Source organism: Caretta caretta, chromosome 4 (genome assembly GCF_965140235.1).
Source record: "Caretta caretta isolate rCarCar2 chromosome 4, rCarCar1.hap1, whole genome shotgun sequence".
NCBI lineage: Eukaryota > Metazoa > Chordata > Testudines > Cheloniidae > Caretta > Caretta caretta.
Window position 1 is genome coordinate 73849423 of NC_134209.1, and position 23260 is coordinate 73872682.

Below are 23260 nucleotides of genomic sequence, written 5' to 3' on the forward strand. Positions count from 1 at the left end.
AGATGAAATGAGGGGACGGTTGCTTCAGTTGCTGAACATCTCCAGGAACAAATCCCAAGATCAGGCAATAAACTAATACTGAGTTTGGTTACTGTCCTGTTATAACTTCTTAGTGATATTTTTATTCAATTAATAAAGCTCTTGAGTGAAAGCTATGAAGCAGTTCCAAGTTGTATTGTTTTCTTACAACTACCGTGTAACAAAACTCTGTTACTCTCTCCCCTCCATCGTGGGTTTAAAAGTAAAAACTACCTTATTGAGTATAGTTGAAATAGGTTAAGAAGACATCACTAGCCCAACAGCTTGTTCAGTATTTGCTGCACTGAAACATCAGTTTGTACCTTCTCAAAGTAATGTTTTTAAAGCAAACTGAAATACTTCTCAAATCTAAACAAATGAATTGCTGTTCAGCTGGAGTATATGCATAGATCTCAGAATATACATCTGGCTATTATGAAGGTAAGCTGCAAGCTTTGTTTGTTGAGATCAGAGTTCTGTTGACCCTTGCAAAAATGGATGATCTGAGAACAATATGCTGGTTAAGGCTTCTGAGTATTTGCAGCTTTCTGATGATCATTTGGAGTGCAGTAAGGGGTGAATTTTTCAATTTTTAACGTGATCAATATTACCAATTAAATTCTGCATATTTATTGTATCTCAAACTGTTTAATATCTTCAGAATCACTTCAGCTATCTTTACATTTTCTAAAGCAACTGGGAATGCTCTTCTAGTTCATTTAAAAAAAAATCCTGTCCTTCAGTGTATAGCAATACATACATGGAAAATAATATAGTAACTAAGTGCTACATGAAGAAATGAAATCGAGGCTTGTGAAAAGCAAATATAATTTAAATTTTCCCCTAAGCAAAAGAGGTCACCTTATATCCAAGTTATCCTCTCTTACGTATAGCAGAAGACATCTGAATAAGTTTAAAGAAGCAGCTTTGCCACTATTTTGGGGAGAGTGAAGGATTTTTAGCATTAGCATTTTTACCTGATGCTAACAAGAAACCTGGTGAAACACTCTGAACAAACCAGCTTTTAGTTTTTAAAAAGGGAAAAAAAAAAAGATTCTAAGCATGTCCTTCATTTTCCTGAGTGGATGACTTGTTACCACAAACAGATATTGAAGAGTGCCAGCCTCATATTAACTATAGAAAAGCTATGAGAACCATGTGAACATAGAATTTTTTTTGCTAAAATTCTTAGTTATTAGTTCTGGCATCTTTCCATACACTGGGGTGAACGGCTCCTGCTTACCACTGTCAGTTTTTTTAATTTGCCTGAAGTTTACCCTAGTGTACTCTTTGCGTATCACAGCTCCTCTATTTTGTTTGGTTCCAACTGTCTTAAAGTTAACTCAATATCATATTAGTCAGGTATCAAAAAATAGTCATAATACTTGGTGGATCTTGTATAATGTCTGTGCCGTTCATCAGCGAGGTAATTGCAAACAGCTGGACCTGGTGTTAATAAAGAGAACAATGAAAACTGAACAAAACAACAACAAAAAATAGCTACTTTGCATTTTCCAATTGAGCACACAAAGATTTAGCTACTGAAGCGATCCCTGATTGTATTACGTGTTGCTGTTAAAGAGGAACTGAAAATGTATTTTAAAATTAATTTAAGCATCACCGTTTCCTAAGTATTCTGTGTTGTAAATGGGTTTGAAATGGACTAATAGAACTTTTTTAGTTTGTTGCAAATAGAAAATTAGAAATTACCCTTAAGCATGCTGTTAGGACTTCAGAAAAAAGTATAAATTCTCTATTTTGAATATTTTTTTCCACTACAATTTAGAAATTAGTGATGCAGAAGTGGGTAGGTTTTTCTCTTCCACCAAACCCTTAAACAAAATAGACTTGCTTTAAACATCAGAGGATAACTCGCCAAAGCAGAAGTTCACTATAGTTTACACGGACTAACCGTACACCATTCCTGCAATGCCAAATGTCATTATAGTTGTGGGGGAAATTCTCTTATGTGAAGATGAGCATAAAATTGTCTTTCGTAACAAGGGTGAAATTGGTCAATTGATAGTTACATTAAATATAAACATTACTAGTGTATATCAAATGCAATTAAACACAAAGCTGTGTGTGTGTGACTCCAAGGCACATTAAGTATAGGATATGATTGACATCAGACACCATGGTTTTGGAGCTGTGTATTATATGAAACAGCGTAGACAATACAGGATGGAAAAAACAGCTATGTGTTTTTGTGAAGGGGGAAAAATTGCTAGTCATGTGAGAATCTTGTGCCTTGTGATGGATTCCACAAGGATTTGACACTACTGGATGTGTGTCCATGTGTTGTTTTCCATGTGTATTTGAATGACATCTGATCTTATTATGATCATGGATGGATCACTTCTGTAGTGTGAAACTGGATAGTTCAAGACATATTCTCCCCCCCCCCCCCCTTCCTTTCCCTGGTGTAATTCAGAACATTACAACGTGGAATAGACTTGAGAGGCATTCTCTGAAGTTCCCTCTTTCAGTTCAGCATATTCTGTGTAAGCAGTGCAGTCCTTTCTCATGCAAGATTTGAGATCTGCTTGACAGAAGCTTAAGTAACATTTTCTTAACGGGCTAATGTCTGGAGTTAAAAATTATCAGTTCAAATTGATTCTAATTTCTTTTGGTGTGCAGCATAGCTGGGATAGGGAAACTGGACACAGTACCTCAGCAGGCTGATAACAGAATATAGAGCTGAAATTCAACTCCGTTCATTCTTGGCCAAAAACTGTTGCCTTGCTACCTGAATGTGGGTCTTTGGTCATTTAAAATAGGTGGGGCAGTATGGGGAAGTCTACACTGCTCCTGGCCATGCTATCCCTGTTTTTTGGGTAAATAAAGCAGCCAACTTGGTGCTTTTCAGGAGCTTTACATTTAATTTAAAATCAAACATGTATAGATTCCATTTTTGTTTGTTTAAAGGAGTTTGGGTCCCCTTTCAGCAAATTAGCACTGTGATTTCTGAAAGAATGTGGAAAGGAATTGAGGAGGCAAGCTATAAATGAACAGGGATGGAATTGGAAAAAGAGACCAAATGCATGAGGTAAATTTGAGGCAAATCCATGGGCTGTTTTGATTTCCTCCTTGGTTCACTTTTGAACTGGAGCCTATAATGAATCTCGATAGGCAGCTGGTGGGAAAATAGGGATGAAGGCTGGACTGCAGGAGGTGGACTGGTTGTAGTTTTTAGCATGTGTGAGGTGTGTAGGAACTCCACTGGGTAACAGTGAGCAGAGCCAAATAGGTTTGATTGCATACAGGTAATATAACACTATGACTATCTTTGAAAGGGCAGACTTAAAAACAAAAAACGTAGTGCTTGTCTAGTACTCCTACCTCTTGAAAGCAGTGTGTTTTTGTGTGTGTGTGCGCGCGCGTGTGTGTAAAAAACACATTAATTTGAGGAAAATCGTTAGTAGCAAAACAGCCTTCAGCATCATTTTGTGGTCTTAGACATGCATATAATACCTATTGCCTTGGTATCAGAGCCTCTTGCAATCTAAGAATGTTGTGTTAGAGGAGCAGATGGTTTATTTTAACTGCAGACAGCCCCCCCACCCCCCAAAAAAACCCCAACCAACAAAAACATTAGAAAGGAACATCAAACTCTTTGAGTTGGTTAGGGCTAAAGAAGCATCCTTTTCAAACCTGGAAGTCCTGCCTAAGCAATACCAGTGGATTGGAACAAAGTACACTTAGGAGAAAACATAATAAATAGTCCAAAGAATCAAGATAAAACATGAAGAGCAAGTTAAAGTACTTTAGAAACAAAACAGCTATTTGTGTGACTCTGGGCTGTTCATGGGAGAGGGCAATTAAGCCTGGTCTTCCATGGTGGTGTCTTCCTCCTTTCCTGTTAAAATCAGTAGGAGTTGAGGATGTTCAGCTCTTTGCAAGATTGGGCCCTTTAACAGAGGACAAGTTAAAGCAGCAAAGAAATTGTATGAACTTCTTGTTTTCTAGTGGTTTGTTTATTTGTGGGATATACTTTTTTTTTTTTTCCCTTTCAGTAGAGCCTAGTCAGGAAAATTCCTATTCCAGAGGCACTCTGTGTAGGAAATCAATGTGGCCTCGACATTCTGTTATGCAACATGATAAACTAAAATGTCTATTAAAAACAGCTGTACTCTTGTCCCCTAGATATGGTCCATCCAAGTCAGAGCTGAGGCACATCACCTCAGCACGTTGCCTGGTATGGAGAAGCTTGCATTTTTGCTACCTATGCTGCTCTGTGGACAGAAGATTTCAGTGCACATCTGTTGTTCCAGCTTCTTACATGAGCTATACAATTTATGTAAAAACGAGTTCTTGTGGCACCTTAGAGACTAACACTTTTTTACAGTATGTAAGGTGAAAACTATTATGTAACCTAAGAAAGATAATTAAACCTCCATACTCTAAGGTGTAGGCTGACTGCCTGAGAGATTAGGAAGGAATGTCTTCCCCCGCTCCACCTTCCTCCCCATCAGATGCACCAATGATTGTTTAAGCCCTGTTGCATTTGATTATACAACAGTTTGGGAAAAGAAGTAAAGAAAACTGCTTACAGTTGAAATTGCAGGGAGGGATTTTCAGAGGAGAACAATGCTATTACTTGAAACATGTTTTTAATACAAAATTAAGATTGTAAACATCTTTTCACTCATATCACTTTTAGACTCTTTTTTTTAACTTTCACGTTTTTCTGTAGATTAAGAAATGAGTGCTCTAATTCATGAAACATTAATATAAGAATGATTCCTGCATCAACCTTAACTCTCCCCCATTACCTTTATCTGCCCTCCTTACTAGTGGGAGAATCCCAGCCCTTGCTGAATGAATGAAACTAAATCTTCCCTGCTTGAATATATGAATGTAAAATGAGGAATATTACAGCATGATATAGCCTGCACCCATTCTTCCAGCCTTCCTCAGTTGTTTAGAGATCCAGGCCTATTCTGCAAGGATGTGTGAAAGTAGTGGAGGTTAGGGGGCCTAAAGTAGGATATGGGAAATATGATCTCAGGCCAGCCTTCATGAGGTCTTTAGGAACTGGATACCTTATTTACCCTACATGAGTGGATGACTAGAAAAGGGTTTTGTGTTGACTGCATGTAGAAGTGGTTTCTGGTTTAAACTACCAAAAAAAAAAAAAGGGGGTGGGGAAGGTGGTTGCCAAATCTCTAGTCTCTGATTGGTGAGCAGGTGGGTTTGACGTTAACAGGCGGCTATGCTGAGTTATGTCTTGAATGGTGGGTGTCTGGGCAATAGCCAAAAGTTAGACTCAGAGTGGTAATCTGCATCAATGGAGCATAGCTAAGGTTAGTGTTGTGGTTACTGAGTGTAGAAGATTTGGACTGCAGTAGTCTTTCTTTTGGTTGCCTTCCTGACTTTCAAAAAGGGGAAACAACAAATGTTAATGGATATTTGTTTACATCCTTAACTCAATATGAGTTTCCTGTCTGAGAACTTCTCTAATTTGTAAATAGTTTTTCCTATTATGATTTATTAATGTCATAAATGTGCATAGTGCTTGACAGACATGCCTTGCACTGAAGAGCTTAATCAAAACTACATAAATAACGTAACAAGAAATTACAGTGATGCATGGGGAAAGTGAAGGAAGAGAAGCTTTCAACTAAGATGAAGGGGAAAGTGCTCTGAGGAGAGAATTATTTGCAAAGAAATGTGGGTTTTTTTGTTTTTGGGTTTTTTTTTTACTCTTTTTAGTTAGGAAGTTATAGTACTTGTACAAATTCTTGATAGGTGTGTATCAAAAAGGAAAGCATGATCATTATAGCAGTGAGCTTTTGTTTAAAGATATACAGCAATATAGTCCTCAGATCTCTCCGTTTAACAGGGTGTTACCATATTACAGAGTGAGCATCGTTACCACATCCATGACCTGTTGTTTCTAAAGATTTTATTAAATTGAGTATAGTCTCTGATTTCACATATTTAGCAAATCAGTCATGTCTGTGACAACTTAATTTTATTCACACTTGGATTGTGCTTCTGGTAGAGTGGTAGGATTTTTTGACTGAAGTCGAAAAGCAGTAAATCTATTTCTAATCTTAAATCTTTCTTTCACTTATGAGATTTGAGCTTTGAAAAAAGCATAAAATATCAGTAATTCTCCATAGCAGTCATTCTGAAATCAGAATGCCTGTAACCGTGTGCTCTTAATATAAGAGGGTTAACCTCGGCTGAGGGCACAGAGTTTGCAACCTCCTTGAACCCTAGAGGTTTGACTGTCAGAGCTTACAGATTCAAGGCCTAGCAAGTTTTTAAGCATTACTGAGACTTGTTAGGTTTCAGAGGAACAGCCGTGTTAGTCTGTATTCGCAAAAAGAAAAGGAGTACTTGTGGCACCTTAGTTATACATAGGTTTCATTATTGGTACCCTGACGACTAGCACAAAGGGTTCATTGCTTGGTGTCAGTGCAGTTATCAGCCATATGCATTCCTTCACCCTACTACACAGTTACTGCTGTGTCTGATTGTGGTATATTTATGTATAGTCTCCAAATGAGTGTTACATTTTTGACAAAAAAGAAGTTTCTGATGCACAGGTTCAGGTAACTTTTAATGGAATATAACAAATGTATTTAAATTGCTAGTTTATATTCTGGCATTAGTGAAAACGCTTTTTGTTTGTATGGTGTAACTTGTTCACTTGGTTTCTAAGATCTACCCCTGGAATTTTATTAGTTCATGTGAATTTAAAACTAGGCCCTTAATATGTTAATATAAGGAACAGAAGGAAGAGGGACTTGTTTGGTTTTTGTGGGTAAAACCTATGCAAAAACCTTGGGTCCTTTACTACGGTACTATGTTTTAAATAGAGACAAATATTTAGTTCTGCTGCACTTTGGACAAAAATAGTTTGACTGTGTCACATGCTTATTTGAGATAAACGTTTAGATTTCAGTCAACAATCAGTTGAGGGCCTCCACGTTTCTGATGGCAAAGCTCCAAAAGTGAGGATCGCACACGGTGGAAAAACCTGCTGAACCCAACCATGATTTGTAAAAGTATGCACGTTCAGTGCTGTTTTTAAAAGTGTGGGTTCTGGTACCTTGGAAAGGGTCTACCTTAAAATGTCTACTTTTACCTTCCGATGTGACCGTTGCACTACTGTTGATCTTTTTTAATTACAAAACCATAGTTGTTTTTGTTCACATTTTTTCCCTTCATGCAGTTGTTAAGTACTTGACTTGTGGCCTTCCAGGGTGTCTCCTCCCCTCTTCAAAAGGAGTTTAAAGCTCCGATGCCTGTGGTAGCTATCTGGGTTTTCAGGACCCTGGTTGCCACATCGTCATTCATGTTTTTACTCTGTTAATTTCCTTTTAGTGCTGGTGGCATAGTTTTTAGATCTTAGGTTTTTTTTAATACCACAGGAAATATTACTGCCTTGAAAGGACTTCCCTCTTTTAGAGTCTTCCTTCAGTGTATGAGGATAATTCAGCTTTGACAATACATAAATAGCATAGCAGTCAATAAAGAGGGATTTTAAAAATCCTTGCAGGGAAGACTGCGCTGTTTCCACTTTCACTGCACTGCCTCCCTAAATGTACTTGGTTGTAATAACATGGCTTTTTCATTGTCAAAACATGGGTGCTCACTCAGCACTTTCATGAAATCTTCTTCAGATGCTGTTGAAATTTCAATTTGGTTACCAGCAGGAGAGTGGGTTTGTGTGTGTGCGGGGGGGGAGGGGGGGAAGAGAACCTGGATTTGTGCTGGAAATGGCCCACCTTGATTATCATACACATTGTAAGGAGAGTGATCACTTTAGATAAGCTATTACCAGCAGGGGGGTGGGGGGAGAGAAAACCTTTTGTAGTGATAATCACCTATTTTTTCATGGTTTGTGTGTATAAAAAGTCTTCTGTACTTTCCACAGTATGCATCCGATGAAGTGAGCTGGAGCTCTCGAAAGCTTATGCTCAAATAAATTGGTTAGTCTCTAAGGTGCTACAAGTACTCCTTTTCTTTTTGCAATTTGGTTCCTGCCACCACTGTGCAAAAGACCCAAATGATGGTACATACTTCTTTCACTTATTCAAGTCCGTTAGCTCTCTGGTGAGATAACAACATAACTTCTGACTGTATTTGCAATTCGCAGCTGGTCCTGTTCAGAGTTTGACTTGAATGAAATCCGCCTGATAGTTTACCAGGATTGTGAGAGAAGAGGCAGACAGGTCTTGTTTGATTCCAAAGCAGTCCGCAAAGTTGATGAGGCAGCAGCTCAGGTATGAAACACTAATATGCGTCTGTCCTTTGATTCTTTTTGTTCTCTGGCCCCAAATGGAAATAATTTAAAAAAAAAAAACAATGCTAATTTCTGCATTTCTTATTTTGGAAGTTTTTGCTGCATTTGTTGTGGGTGAAAACTTTTTTGAAATTTTCAGGACACACCTGTTACAGCTACATTCGAAAAGCCTAAAATAACACATTCTAGCTTACTGCCTTTTAAAAAAAAAAATATGGTGACTGATATAAAACAATATAGGCCCTGCTCATAGGCATTGCTCAATGGACTTGATCCTTTTTTAATTTAGTATTTTTCTGACATAGTCAACTTTTGTATATGTTGAAGCTGATCATTTTTCATTTCTTAGGCCTGATTCTTGCACACAAGTTGCACAGAGATGTCTGCTTATTTCACTGGGAGCTGGCATGTTTTCAGATGCACTTGTCTTCCCTTTGGATCTCTTTAGTTAAAACAATAAAGTCACTCTTTTTTTTTTAATTGTCACCACTCCATTTTTGTTACTCTTTGTAAAGTCAAGTATGTGCATGTGACTGAGACAATAGCAGACAATACATAATTTTGAATGTTGTGAGACAAACCAGCGAAAACAAGGAAATGTACAATTAAGGTGTGGCTTGATCTCTGCCAGTATCTGGATCTACAAGGCTGCACTTAAACGGTATTCTAATATGTCCAGTTGACATTAAGAAGACAAAAGTGATACATAGAGTATGTCTTCCTTGTTAGCTGTACTTTTCTTCTACTCAGTTACAGTTCTGAGGCTAGGCCTACACTATAAATTTACATCAGTATAACTACATCACTCAGGGGTTTGAAAAACCCACACTCCTGAGCAACACAGTTTCACTGACCTAACCCGCAGTGTAGACAGTGCTTTGTTGATGTGAGGGCTTCTCACGGAGGTGGATTAACTACGCCGACAGGAGAAGCTGCAGCATGTTAAGCATAGACCTATCCCAAAACTCCATTTTGTTATAAAACAGTTTTATTGGATAGATTTCAAATTACAGCTAACACTGTTGACCAGAATGTGTTGAATGGTACAGTCAGTGTGTAATTACTAGCTATAATGTACACTTTAAGTAGCAGTGCTTTGTGGAAATGGCTCTCATGAAAAAGTTTAAACACAGTCATCTGAAACTGTATTTAAATTAAGCTGCACGAGTATCACATGTTGGCTTAACCCACATTAGTAAGGCACACATGATGATCATGACTGATCATCTACTTATGAGAGTAAATAGGTCAGTGTGGCCTATATTAATCCCTTTTTTTCTGTTATGAGCCCCAATATCAAGGTCAGTACTATATATCCAAGGGGTTGATTATACAATGTTGCATTTACTTCAGAAGAATGGGAAGGTATATTTACAACTATATAAAAAAGTTTTGCTCCTCTTAAAGACATAAACATTTTAAACAAAAAGGGTAATTTATAAAGTATAAATCTCCATTTAAAATATTGTTCTTAGAGAGAGAGATTCTCCATTGTTTTCAAAAATATCCTGTAACAAATAGGACATGCCACCTTATTTTCATACCAGATACTGAAATAGCCACTTAAAGTTAAATATTCAGAATTGCAAATCAGAAACTATGTATGGCTTTGACATGCTCTAGTTAACACTTGGTGCACCCGCATTTTCCAGACTTCCAGGCTAGGGCCCAACCCTGCAGCTATTTGTCAATGACCGGCTTCTTTTGACTTCAGTTTAGAACAGGATCAAGCCCTGAATGAGCAAAGAATTAGGGAGGTTCTCCCCTTCATATAAACAAATAGGATAGATTTAAGGCAGTTTTACCTTTTAAATCTGTTTATCTGGGGAACTAGGCAGATTATCTTCTATTAACAAGTAGGGTGACCAGATGTCCCGATTTTTGGGTCTTTTTCTTATATAGGCTCCTATTACCCCCACCCCGTCCCGATTTTTCACACTTGCTGTCTGGTCACGCTATTAACAAGGGTATCGAAAAGTATGGTTAATCGTGCTGTAGTATATTTAATAAAAAGAAAAGGAGTACTTGTGGCACCTTAGAGACTAACCAATTTATTTGAGCATGAGCTTTCGTGAGCTACAGCTCACTTCATCGGTATGCATCCGATGAAGTGAGCTGTAGCTCACGAAAGCTCATGCTCAGATAAATTGGTTAGTCTCTAAGGTGCCACAAGTACTCCTTTTCTTTTTGCGAATACAGACTAACACGGCTGTTACTCTGAAACCTGTCAGTATATTTAATGTGTTTCATTCTAGTTATTCCTGTGGGTGGCATAGAGTGGAACGCTTTTTTAATATTAAGGCTGTTTTTGTCAATAGCTTGTGTCAAGCACATGACTACTAACATTTGTGCATTTATAACCGCCTAATGACAGTCACATTGGGAATTAGATAAACAGCAGTTACATAAATGCAGTGTCAAGCAAAAGCTGCACAAAAGGAATGCAAATATGTGGTAAAATATGAAAGACCAGTTAGCTGCATGTAGAAAAAACAACAAAATCCTCTACACGTGTCTGGTTAGTTTCATAATTGATAGTAAGAGGGCTGGCTTGTGCCGCTGCTATAGTCAAACCCATTTCTGCTCCCTAGAATTATGAGAGCGCTACTGGATTGTCTCTGCCATCTCCCTCCGAGCCCCACCCAAGAGCATGTCTTAAATTCCCATTTTCTTGGTTGAGAACTATGTCAATGCAAACTCCTAGTGTATCAGTGTAAAGCAAAGTTTACACAGATGCAACTTAAACCTGCTTTGCACCAGTGAAGCATGTGTGCATTAATGTAGTTACACCACTGGCATTTTTTAAATGTATGCCGTGCCAGAGATTGTTGATTCATTAGTATTTGTGTATAGTACCCAATACAATGAAGTCCGGATTGAGACGTCTTATTATAGAATCATAGAATATCAGGGTTGGAAGAGACCTCAGGAGGTCATCTAGTCCAACCCCCTGCTCAAAGCAGGACCGATCCCCAACTAAATCATCCTAGCTAGGGCTTTGTCAAGCCAGGCCTTAAAAACCTCTAAGGAAGGAGATTCCACCACCTCCCTAGGTAACCCATTCCAGTGCTTCACCACCCTCCTTGTGAAATAGTGTTTCCTAATATCTGCCACCACTGAGAACAGCCGAGCTCCATTGTCTTTGGAACCCCCTTGAGGTAGTTGAAGGCTGCTATCAAATCCCCCCCCCCCCACACTCTTCTCTTTTGCAGACTAAATAACCCCAGTTCCCTCAGCCTCTCCTTGTAAGTCATGTGCCCCAGCCCCCTAATAATTTTTGTTGCCCTCCGCTGGACTCTCTCATGGTCACTGCTGCCCACTTGCCACCCACTTCTGCTTCCCCTACCAGTTCTTCCCTGTTTGTGAGCATCAGGTCAAGAGAAGCATGGTCCCTCGTTGGGTCCTCCAGCACTTGCACCACGAAGTTGTTCCCAACACTCTTCAAAAACTTCCTGGATTGTCTGTGCACTGCTGTATTGCTCTCCCAGCAGATGTCAGGGTGATTGAAGTACCCCATGAGAACCAGGGCCTGTGATCTGGAAACTTCTGTTAGTAGTCCGAAGAAAGCCTTGTCTACCTCATCCTCCTGTCTGGTGGTCTATAGCAGAATCCCACCACGACATCACCCTTGTTGCTCTTGCCTGTAAACTTAACCCAAAGACTCTCAACAGGCTTTTCTCCAGTTTCATACTGGAGCTCTGAGCAATCATACCACTCTCTTACATACAGTGCACCTTGTCTCCTCTACCTGTCTCCTCTGCCTGCCTTTTCACCTCCACTTTTTCTCCCCCGCCTGTCCTTCCTTAACAGTGTATACCCATCCCTGACAGTGCTCCAGTCATGTGAGTTACCCCACCAAGTCTCTGTTGTTCCAATCACATCATAGTTCCTTCACTGTGCCAGGACTTCCAATTCTTCCCGCTTGTTACCCAGGCTTCTTGCGTTCGTGTACAGACACCTAAGATAACTAGCGGATTGCCCTACTTTCTCAGTATGAATCAGGAGGCCTCCGCTGTTGCACCTTCCTCCTTGTGTTTCCTCCCGGTATCCCACTACCCCACTTACGTCTTAGGACTTAGGTCACAATCCCACGGTAAACCTAGTTTAAAGCCCTCCTCACGAGGTTAGCAAGCCTGTCTGTGAAGATGTTTCCTCTCTTCATTAGGTGGATCCCATCTCTTCCTAGCAACCCTCCTTCCTCTATCTGCATTGGGGGTTGCAATGCTAACAGTTTAAGAGAATGAAAAAATTTCAAAGAGTATGTCTACACTTGCAGCTGGAGGTGTGATTCCCAGCTCGTAGAGACATACCCACTCTAGCTGTCATCGAGCTAGCCCTCTAAAAATAGTTGTGTAGTTGGGGCAGCAAACAGCAGCATGGTCTAGCCATCCTGAGCACAAACGTGCCTGAACCTCAGGGGTGTGGGCTCAAGGTGGTTAGTCCATGCTGCTGCACACTGTTGTTCATGCTACCCTAGCTACACTACTGTTTTTAGCATGCTAGCTTGATGAGAGCTACCACAGAGATTTCTACAAGAGCACGATATTTCACATCCCCCGCTCCCAGCATAGATATAGCCAAACACATGCTTTGCCAGCATTTATTCTAGGCAAACTAGCCCTTTTGATGGCTAGCTAAAAGGGGTTTATGTGAATGTTTGTTTGTTTTTTAAACAAAAATATTGTTTTTAAATTGGCAACTCTGCATGCAAGAACTTCTATTTTTAAGTTTATTCAAAGAGGGCTAAATGCTTCTTTTCTTAGTAACATTGTGGTAAATGTTATCCATGTAAACAGCATGCAATTGTTGAAAGGTTAAGAGTCTTTTTGTAGTAAAAACTGCGTAGTAGAGCGAGTCAAACAATACAAACAGTGAGTTGAGAGTAAACTTGGGGAGTTGGCAATGCAGTTTTTGACAGGTGAATATTACACACTAAATATTCAAACAGCCAGTGGTTTATTCTTAAATTTATACACAAAGGATTATTCATTCTAATATTCCTACCAATTATTCTCTATTTGTGTTTTTCTGGCTGTTCTTCTGTTGAAGAAATCTGCTGTTAATTTGTGAAGCAGAAACAATACCATGCAATCTAAGAGACTGACCACACTCTATCCATAGAAAGCAGCTCATACAATGAGATTTATTTGCATAAATGTTAGCAAATTATGTTATAGATTGCAGCTCACTGCTGATTTCTATGAAATGTATGCTCACAGGAAAAAAAGACCCATTTGCTGCGGATAAATTTGTAACAAATTACTTTGACCAGGATCATGATGGCTGAAAAAGCAGTGTATTTATATACGGTGTGTGCCGTGTATTTCTATAACCAAAACCTTAATTCATTGGTAGACTTAAGTTCAAGAATAATCCTACACTTCTGTTCTCCTGGGCATCACTTTCCTTTCTCTTGAAAAGCCAGAGTTACTTGGATGTATTTATTTATTTATTTAAACCCAAAAATAAAATCTTTCAAAATTTATTCTTTTGCTCCAGTATCTTCTTAATAAAACTCTTCTGAGATCACTAGAGTGCAGCTAGAAACAGAAATCTTCATGTTTGTTAAACTTACTTTCATCATCAACCTTTTCTGACACAGAAAATAGTAGAGGATGCTCCAGGAAAGGCTTCTGCCAAGTGCTGCCAAGCAAGCAATGGGACCAATAGTATTTCTTCCCACAGTTCATCAGTGGGCTGTACACAGCATGTCAAGGACCAGCTTCCAAAGTACCAGGTAACGTTAACACATAGATGCAGATCTATATATAGATTTGCATCAATGACTAAAGATGATACCTTTGTGTTAAATTCACAAATGTCTGCTTAAATGTTTATGTAGAATTTGTAGTATGTCACATATGAAACTGATGATGGGGATCTGAACTGTATTTCTTTCCTTCCACAAGTTGAGGAGAGGGGTGTTTTATTTTATTTTTAAAGTGTTATATAAGTTTAGTCATTCCTATGTTCGGTTTTTAAAATTGCACAATTCTTCAGTTTTTCTGAACTTTTACATAAAATAGTTTATAATCTAAACTTCGACATTTCAAAAATATGTACGTGCTCTGTTGCTCTCCACATTTTTGGTCTAGAAAAACGTTTTTTTCTCAGTCCTCTGTTGCAGGAGCCAATGCTCATAACTTCTGCAGGAGCTGTTGAATGCAGCTGAGTATGGGAAAGATTTTAAACGGACCCCGTCAATATGAAATCTAGTCAGCTTCTAAAAAGTGGCTAAATATTTTCAGGTTCTGTATATGGCCCTCTGTACAACCCACAAAAATTGGCAATCATATTTTCCTGGTTTATTTAAAAATGCTTTTCTCTTCTGTTTTGATCTCCTGAAAGTGGAGAAACTGAGGTGAAGTTCCTGTAAAGACTTAAAGCATATGACTAGTCATACCACAGTCAGTGTGACTATGGCCATATAAAAAGTTAGGCCCTTATCCTACACTCAGTTATGCATGTGCTGAACTTCCCACGTTGAGGAAATGGTGAAGTTGACTACACAAAATACTGTCAAATATACAAAGGGAATTAGGCCTTAGATAAAACTTGTTTGTTTATACATGTAACTAGAAACTTTTTTTTAATTACTTCAGTTGGTGCTAGTTTTTGTGTATAGGTGAGGTCCTTTTCTTCAGTCTTTCAGTTCTAGTAATCTTAGGGTATATTTATGCAGCAACCCCCCCCCAAATAAAACAGCAGCAGCAGCAGGGAGTCTCAGAACCTGGGTCAGTTGACTCAGGCTCGTGCTGTGAGGCTAAAAATAGCAGTGTAGACACTCTGGTTCCAGCTGGAGCCTGGGCTCTGAAAACTGTTGAGGAAGGAGGGTCTCGGAGCCCAGGCTCCGGCCCGAGCAGGAACATCCACGCTGCTATTTCTAGATATAGCGCAAATCTGAGTAAGATGACTCAGGCTCTGAGACTTGCTGCTATGGAAGTTTTGTTTGCTGCATAGACTTACCCTTAGGTGTTACCTTAACAGTAGGCTTTAAAAATTTAAAAATTTCTCTTTAAAAAGTGCATACTTCGTTATTGTTGGGTTTTTTTTCTGCAAAATACCTAGAAGCCTGCCATTGAGGCTATGTCTATCCTACAGCTTATGTTGGCATAACTTGTGTCGCTCGGGGCGGGGAGGAAATAAATCACCCCGCTGAGCAACATAAGTTATACCGACATAAGCGCTGGTGTGGACAGCACTATGTCAGCGCGAGAGCTTCTCCCACCAACATAGCTTTCTGCTGCACATGGGGGGCTGGAGTAGTTAATGGAAGAGCTCGCTCCCATTGGCTTACAGCAGCTACATTAGACAGTTCACAGCGACACGGCTGCACCTGTAAGCTCTCTAGTGAGGCTGTGCCCCTAGTAACTGAATTTTTTAAATTTAGTCAGAACAAGGCAGCTAATTCCACAGAGCAAGGTTTGTTGCTTTTGTGCACTTTTCCAGTCTCCTAAAGACAACATGGGAGTTTCTCAGGTGCTGTCAAGGTTCCTTCCCCACTCTGAACTCTAGGGTACAGATGTGGGGACCTGCATGAAAACCCCCCTAAGCTTATTTTTACCAGCTTAGGTTAAAACTTCCCCAAGGTACAAACTATGTTACCTTTTGCCCTTGGACTTTATTGCTGCCACCACCAAGCGTCTAACAAATATATAACGGGGAAAGAGCGTGCTTGGAAACGTCTTTCCCCCCCAAAATCCTCCCACACCATACACCCCCTTTCCTGGGGAATTTGCATAGGTGAACACAGAACCAAGCCCTTGGATCTTAAGAACAATTTAAAAACAATCAGGTTCTTAAAAGAAGAATTTTAATTAAAGAAAAAGAATCACCTATGTAAAATCAGGATGGTAAATACCTTAAGGGTAATCCGATTCGAAACATAGAGAATCCCTCTAGGCAAAACCTTAAGTTACAAAAAGACCCAAAAACAGGAACATACATTCCATTCAGCACAGCTTATTTTAACAGCCATTTAAACAAAATAGAATCTAATGCATATCTAGCTAGATGACTTACTAAGTTCTAAGGCTCCATTCCTTTTCTGTTCCTGGCAAAAAAAAAAAAAACACACACACAGATAGAGAGAACCTTTGTTTCTCCCCCCCTCCAGCTTTGAAAGTATCCTCATTGGTCATTTTAGTCAGGTGCCAGCAAGGTTATCCTAGCTTCTTAAACCCTTTCACCTGTAAAGGGTTTTCCTCTGGCCAGGAGGGATTTTAAAGGTGTTTACCCTTCCCTTTGTTTTTATGATACGCCCCCCCCAAATCACAGATAAGGTGACATGCTGGCTGTGATTTCTTCCTGGAGCTCTAGGAGAAAACAGAGTTAATAAGACACATGCACCTCTAAATATACTACCAAGTGTATAAAGACTAACAATATTTTTCCACATCTCAAGGGCAATTTTAACCAGTTGATTCTGGGAAACTTTCATGGGATAGTGCATCAGCCACTTTGTTAGAAGCTCCTGAGATGTATTGGATGTCGAAATCAAAATCTTGGAGAGCTAAACTCCACCGAAGAAGTTCTTTGTTATTTCCCGTGGCAGTATGAAGCCACTGTAGTGCAGCATGGTTGGTTTGCAGGTGGAAACGCCGTCCCCAAACATATGGGCGTAGCTTTTCCAGAGCGTAGACAGTGGCATAACATTCTTTTTCACTGACTGACCAGTTGCTTTCCCTCTCAGACAGCTTCTTGCTAAGAAACACTACAGGGTGGAATTCTTGATCCAGTCTTTCCTGCATTAAAACTGCTCCCACACCATTCTCGGACGCATCTGTGGATACTAGGAACAGTTTGTCAAAGTCTGGGGCCGTTAGTACAGGGTCAGACAGGAGTGTTGCTTTAAGCTGGTTAAAGGCCTTCTGACACTCTTCGGTCCACTGAATGGCATTTGGCTGTTTCTTTTTGGTTAGGTCTGTCAATGGGGCGGCGATTTGGCTGTATTGTGGTACAAATCGTCTGTAATAACCAGCCAAGCCTAAGAAGGATTGGACCTGTTTCTTTGACTTTGGGACAGGTCACTTTTGGATAGCATCCACTTTGGCCTGTAGGGGGTTGATAGTTCCTTGACCCACCTGGTGTCCAAGGTAAGTCACTCTGTTTAGGCCTATTTGACACTTCTTAGCCTTAACAGTTAGTCCTGCCTCCCTTATGCGCTCGAAGACTTTTTGTAGATGTTCCAGGTATTCTGCCCAGGAATCCGAAAATATGGCCACATTGTCAAGGTCGGCGACTGCATATTCTCCCAATCCTGCTAGGAGACTATCTACAAGTCTTTGGAAGGTGGCGGGTGCATTCCGCAGCCTGAAAGGGAGTACATTAAATTCATACAGCCCGACATGTGCGGTGAAGGCTGACCTTTCCTTGGCGGACTCATCTAGAGGTACCTGCCAGTACCCCTTGGTTAAGTCCAAGGTAGAGATGAACTGGGCCTGTCCCAGTTTCTCTAATAGTTCATCTGTGCATGGCATTGGATAGTTGTCTGGGCGAGTTACAGCATTATGTTTCTGCTTGGACTACCATAAGCTAATCTCCCCATCAGGTTTGGGAACTAGAACCACTGGAGATGCCCATGCACTGCCAGAGGGGCAGATTACTCCCATCTGTAGCATATCCTGGATCTCCCGTTCTATAGCAGTTTTAGCTTGAGGAGACACCCAGTAAGGTTGGGCTCGAATTGGGTGAGCATTACCTGTGTCAATGGAGTGGTATGCCCGTTCAGTCAGTCCTGGGGTGGCTGAGAACGTCGGTGCGTAGCTAGTGCACAGCTCCTTGATCTGTTGTCGCTGCATACGTCCAAGTGTCATGGAGAGGTTCACCTCTTCCACGCCACCAGCACTTTTCCCTTCGTAGTAGACACCTTCAGGCCACTCAGCATCCTCTCCTCCCTGGGCTGTAAACTGACAAACCTTTAATTCTCTGGAATAAAAGGGCTTTAGAGAATTAATATGGTACACCTTAGGCTTTCGGTTGGAGGTGGGGAATGCTATGAGATAATTAACAGCTCCCAGGCGCTCCTGGACCATGAATGGCCCTTCCCACGATGCTTCCATTTTATGGGCCTGGAGCGCCTTTAAGACCATGACCTGGTCTCCTACTTTGAAGGAACGCTCTCTGGCATGTTTATCATACCAGGCTTTTTGCTCTTTTTGAGCATCCTTTAGGTTTTCTTTAGCAAGGGCTAAAGAGGTTCAGAGGGTGTTCTGTAGGTTGGTTACAAAGTCCAGAATGTTAGTTCCTGGAGAAGGTGTAAACCCTTCCCATTGCTGCTTCACCAGCTGTAATGGCCCCTTAACCTCGCGGCCATATACAAGTTCAAATGGTGAAAACCCTAAACTGGGATGTGGTACAGCTCTGTAGGCAAAGAGCAACTGTTGCAACGCTAGGTCCCAATCATTGGAGTGCTCATTTACGAATTTACGTATCATGGCCCCCAAGTCCCATTAAATTGCTCCACCAGGCCATTTGTTTGATGATGGTAAGGGGTGGCAACCAAGTGATTCACCCCATGAGCTTCCCAAAGGCTTTCCATAGTTCCTGCCAGGAAATTAGTTCCTGCATCTGTGAGGATGTCGGAGGGCCAACCTACCCTGGCAAAAATGTCTGCTAGTGGCTGGCACACACTTTTAGCCCTGGTGTTGCTTAGAGCTACTGCTTCCAGCCGTTGGGTGGCAAAATCCATGAAAGTCAATATGTACTGCTTTCCTCTGGGTGCCTTTTTCAAAAAAGGACCCAGAATATCCACAGCTACTCGCTGAAATGGAACTGCAATGATGGGGAGTGGCTGGAGAGGGGTTTTGACCTGGTCTTGGAGTTTTCCCACTCTTTGGCATATCTCACAAGACTGGACATAGGTAGAGACATCCTTGCCCATCCCCTCCCAGCGGAATGACCTCCCCGAACAGTCTTTGGTCCTGTTCACCCCAGCATGGCCACTAGGATGATCGTGGGCTAAGCTCAAGAGCTTTACCCGGTACTTAGTTGGAACTACCAACTGTCTCTGAGGATTCCAGTCTTCCTGATGTCCACCAGAAAGAGTTTCCTTGTATAAAAGTCCTCTTTCTACAACAAACCTGGATCGATTAGAAGAGCTGAGAGGCGGTGGGTTGCTCCGTGCCGCCATCCAAGCTCTCTGGAGGCTTTCGTCTGCTTCCTGTTCGGTCTGGAACTGTTTCCTTGATGCTGGAGACATCAGTTCCTCATTGGATTGTGGACCTAGGCTTGGTCCCTCTGGAAGCGATGTAGGGGATGGGGCTGTTTCCGTTGACTGTGAACTGCTCTCCGCTGGTGCACTATGTTGGGATTCAGGCTCCAGTTGAGCCTCTTGTGTCGGGTTATCGGCTGCTTCCGGTTCTGGGACTGGCTCTGTCTGGGTCTCTGGTACTGGATCCACTACTGCTGTTGCAGACGTTGGCATGGGGTCCGCGTCCGTCACCTCTTACCGGGTCCTGGTTGAAGTTTCTGGAACAGAGCTAGGCGTGACAGCTTGCTTAGCCTGGCTGCGGGTGACCATTCCCACCCTCTTGGCCCGCTTCACATGATTGGCCAAGTCTTTCCCCAACAGCATGGGGATGGGATAATCATCATAGACTGCAAAAGTCCACGTTCCTGACCAGCCCTTGTACTGGACCAGCAACTTGGCTGTAGGCAAATCAAAAGCGTTTGACTTGAAGGGTTGATTCGTCACTTGGATCTCTGGGTTGATGAAATTGGGGTCCACTAAGGAAGCATGGATAGCCGACACTTGTGCTCCAGTGTTCCTCGACGCTGTGACCTTCTTCCCGCCCACACTCAGTTTCCCTCCACTCCGAGGGTATCTGGGAGGCATCTGGGCCTGCGGACCTCTGGTGTGATTCTAGTGCAATGGACTATAATCTGTTGGGGTTCTTGGGGCAGCTGGCCTTTACATGCCCTGGCTCATTACATTTAAAACATTGTCCAGCTGACAGGTCACTGGGGCGAGGTGGGTTGCTGGAGAACGGTGTGGCGGGACGATAGTCTGGAGGGTTCCTTGTGGGGGCTAGTTGGGGCCTTGGGCTGCCCCCGGTAGTAGGATGTGGTCTGAGGTTGTCTCTTCTGGTATCCGCTCCAACTGCAACCAGTTTTGTTCCTCTCTCCTCCCTCCACCCGTTTTGTTCCAGCTTGCCCCGCCTCTCTGGCGGTCTGGGACTGCTCGTATCGATCAGCATAAGAAGAAAGACTTTCTGCTGAGTCCATTTCCTTATCCCATAAACACTGTTTTATTTCCTCCTTGGACATATTCAGGAATTTCTCCTGAGCTATCAAATCACACATTCTGTTAAAGCTAGTGACACCCCTTCCTTGGACCTATTTATCTAACAGATCCTTCATCTGGTTTAGATAAGCCACATTACTTAGTCCAGGCCCTCTCTTAAGGGTTCAAAATTTTACTCTAAGTTTAAGGTGTAATTTGAAATTGCTTTAAAACCAAATCCTTGAACTTATTATAGTCAGAAGCCTCATCAATAGGCATCTTATTGAATATGTCCAGAGCTCTTCCAGTCAATTTTGTGACCAATGTGGTCATCTTGTGAGCTTCAGGAATTTTATGGAGAGTGCACAGTCTCTCAAAGGTGAGAAAATATTCAGCAATATCACTGGATTCATCATACTGTGGACATAGTCGCTCCCATTTGTGGATCTTTGGGGAAGGATTGTTAGGGTTATCCAGTAGATTCCGCTCAGCCCTTACCTCTTACCTTCTCCATCTCCAGTTCGTGCTTCCTCTCTTTTTCCTTTGCCCCTATAGCTCTCCTGTGAGCAGTCTCTTGGTTCTTTTCTACCTCCATAGCTCTCTTTTGGGCTTCCTCTTGGTTTTTTTCTGACTCTTTCGCAGCCTCCATTTCTTTGTCCTTTGCCTCCATAGCTCTCCTGTGGGCAGCCTCTAGGGCTTTTTCTGCCTCTTTTGCTGCCTCCAGTCTGGTTAACTCCAATTTGTGTTGTGCCTTGGTTTCTGTCATGTTTGCCTCTCTGTTTTTAACTAACTTTACACCCGAGAGTTAGGAATAAAACAAACAAAAAACTTGGCTTGTAAAATTTTGCTGTGCTGTAACCGAATACCTATGTTCTCTGATAGTGATTGTCAGCCTACAGAAAAATCCTTAAAAAAACCCAAAACCTAACACCTTTGTCTCCAGGCAAATAGACAGAAAACCCCTCTAGTTGCTCTTAGGTAAAAAAACAAAAAACAAAAAAACTTCTTCAGGTCTGTGGAGACTTGTGAATTTCCCTGCAGTAGGTTAACTACCCTGCCTTTACGTAGAGAAAACTCCAGCTAACAAAAGACAATTCCCTTTTGTCTCTGCTCTGGCCCCCAGGCAGAGACAAAAAAAAAACCTCTAACTGCTTTCAGCTGAAAACCTGCTTTCCAGAAGCCCAAAGGGAAAAAAAATTCCTTTTTAAAATCTGTGCTTCTTGTTCAAAAAATCTCAAATTAATCTCAAAATGATTTCAGGTTAATCCCATTGCTCTGCCACCATGTCAAGATTCCTTCCCCACTCTGAACTCTAGGGTACAGATGTGGGGACCTGCATGAAAAACCCCCTAAGCTTATTTTTACCAGGTTAAAACTTCCCCAAGGTACAAACTATTTTACCTTTTGCCCTTGGACTTTATTGCTGCCACCACCAAGCGTCTAACAAATATATAACAGGGAAAGAGCGTGCTTGGAAACGTCTTTCCCCCCCAAAATCCTCCCACACCATACACCCCCCTTCCTGGGGAAGGCTTGGTAAAAATCTTCACCAGTTTGCATAGGTGAACACAGACTCAAACCCTTGGATCTTAAGAACAATTTAAAAACAATCAGGTTCTTAAAAGAAGAATTTTAATTGAAGAAAAAGAATCATCTATGTAAAATCAAGATGGTAAATACCTTACAGGGTAATCAGATTCAAAACATAGAGAATGCCTCTAGGCAAAACCTTAAGTTACAAAAAGACACAAAAACAGGAATATACATTCCATTCAGCACAGCTTATTTTATCAGCCATTTAAACAAAACAGAATCTAATACATATCTAGCTAGATTACTTACTAAGTTCTAAGACTCCATTCCTTTTCTGTTCCTGGCCAAAAAAAAAAAAAAAAAACACAGAGAGAACCTGTGTGTTCCCCCCTGCCCCCAAGCTTTGAAAGTATCTTGTCTCCTCTTTGGTCATTTTAGTCAGGTGCCAGCGAGGTTATCCTAGCTTCTTAACCCTTTATAGGTTAAAGGGTTTTTCCTCCGGCCAGGAGGGATTTTAAAGGTGTTTACCCTGCCCTTTATATTTATGACAGGTGCTGATTTCAAAGGAGGACATTCCAGACTCAGGAGTTAAGAGTAGAAAACTCATTTTTCTATGTGCCTCTCTAAAATCACTTGTTTGAATCTCCTCAAAACAGGCAAACCTTTGTCGTACGCTAAGAGACACATGAGAAACTTCATGTGGATTGGGTTTGTTTTAAGACATTTAGTAGAGGGTGGGAAGAAAAAATGTATCCTTGTGTTGAAATGCAAGTTACTACCTTAACTGTGGAGAGAATTTATACAGAGGAGTTTATCCTCTTACTCGTAGTAGATCTTTGGAATGTAGTAAGAAATAGGACTTATTTTGTTTCCTTTTTTTAAAAATTGTCATTCCAAGTATATCTTGCTATCTAAATGAGTTAATTTAGACCGGGAAGGATTTTTAAATGTAAAAGTAACACTTAAGGGTCCAGACTCTTCAGACCTGGAGTGCTTGGAGTCTTTTTCAAGCAACGTCCTGCAATAAAAAAATGTGGCTGGGAGATATAAAATCACTTGTCTGGCCCAGCTGCAGAGACTGTGCGTGGGTTTCTTCATTGCACACTTTGGGGAGAGTTCATGCAAATAGGAACTAGTGGGCCTCTCTAATGAACTAAATATAGTATGTACTGTAACTGTATGTACGCATTGCACAAACACCACTTGGTATATGCTCCTCCTCTTCA

The 23260-nt window shown here is 41.1% G+C and overlaps 1 protein-coding gene across 5 annotated transcripts in view; it reads left to right on the forward strand.

Annotated features, from left to right (window-relative positions):
- Positions 1–23260, forward strand: part of FNIP2 (folliculin interacting protein 2) — a 92881-nt gene that overhangs the window by 31657 nt on the left and 37964 nt on the right. For all 5 annotated transcript variants that reach the window (XM_048847556.2, XM_048847557.2, XM_075127772.1 and 2 more), the window contains exons 2-3: positions 8132–8258; positions 13881–14015. In XM_048847556.2, coding sequence (XP_048703513.2) covers positions 8132–8258; positions 13881–14015 — 262 coding nt within the window. The remainder of the gene's footprint in view (positions 1–8131; positions 8259–13880; positions 14016–23260) is intronic.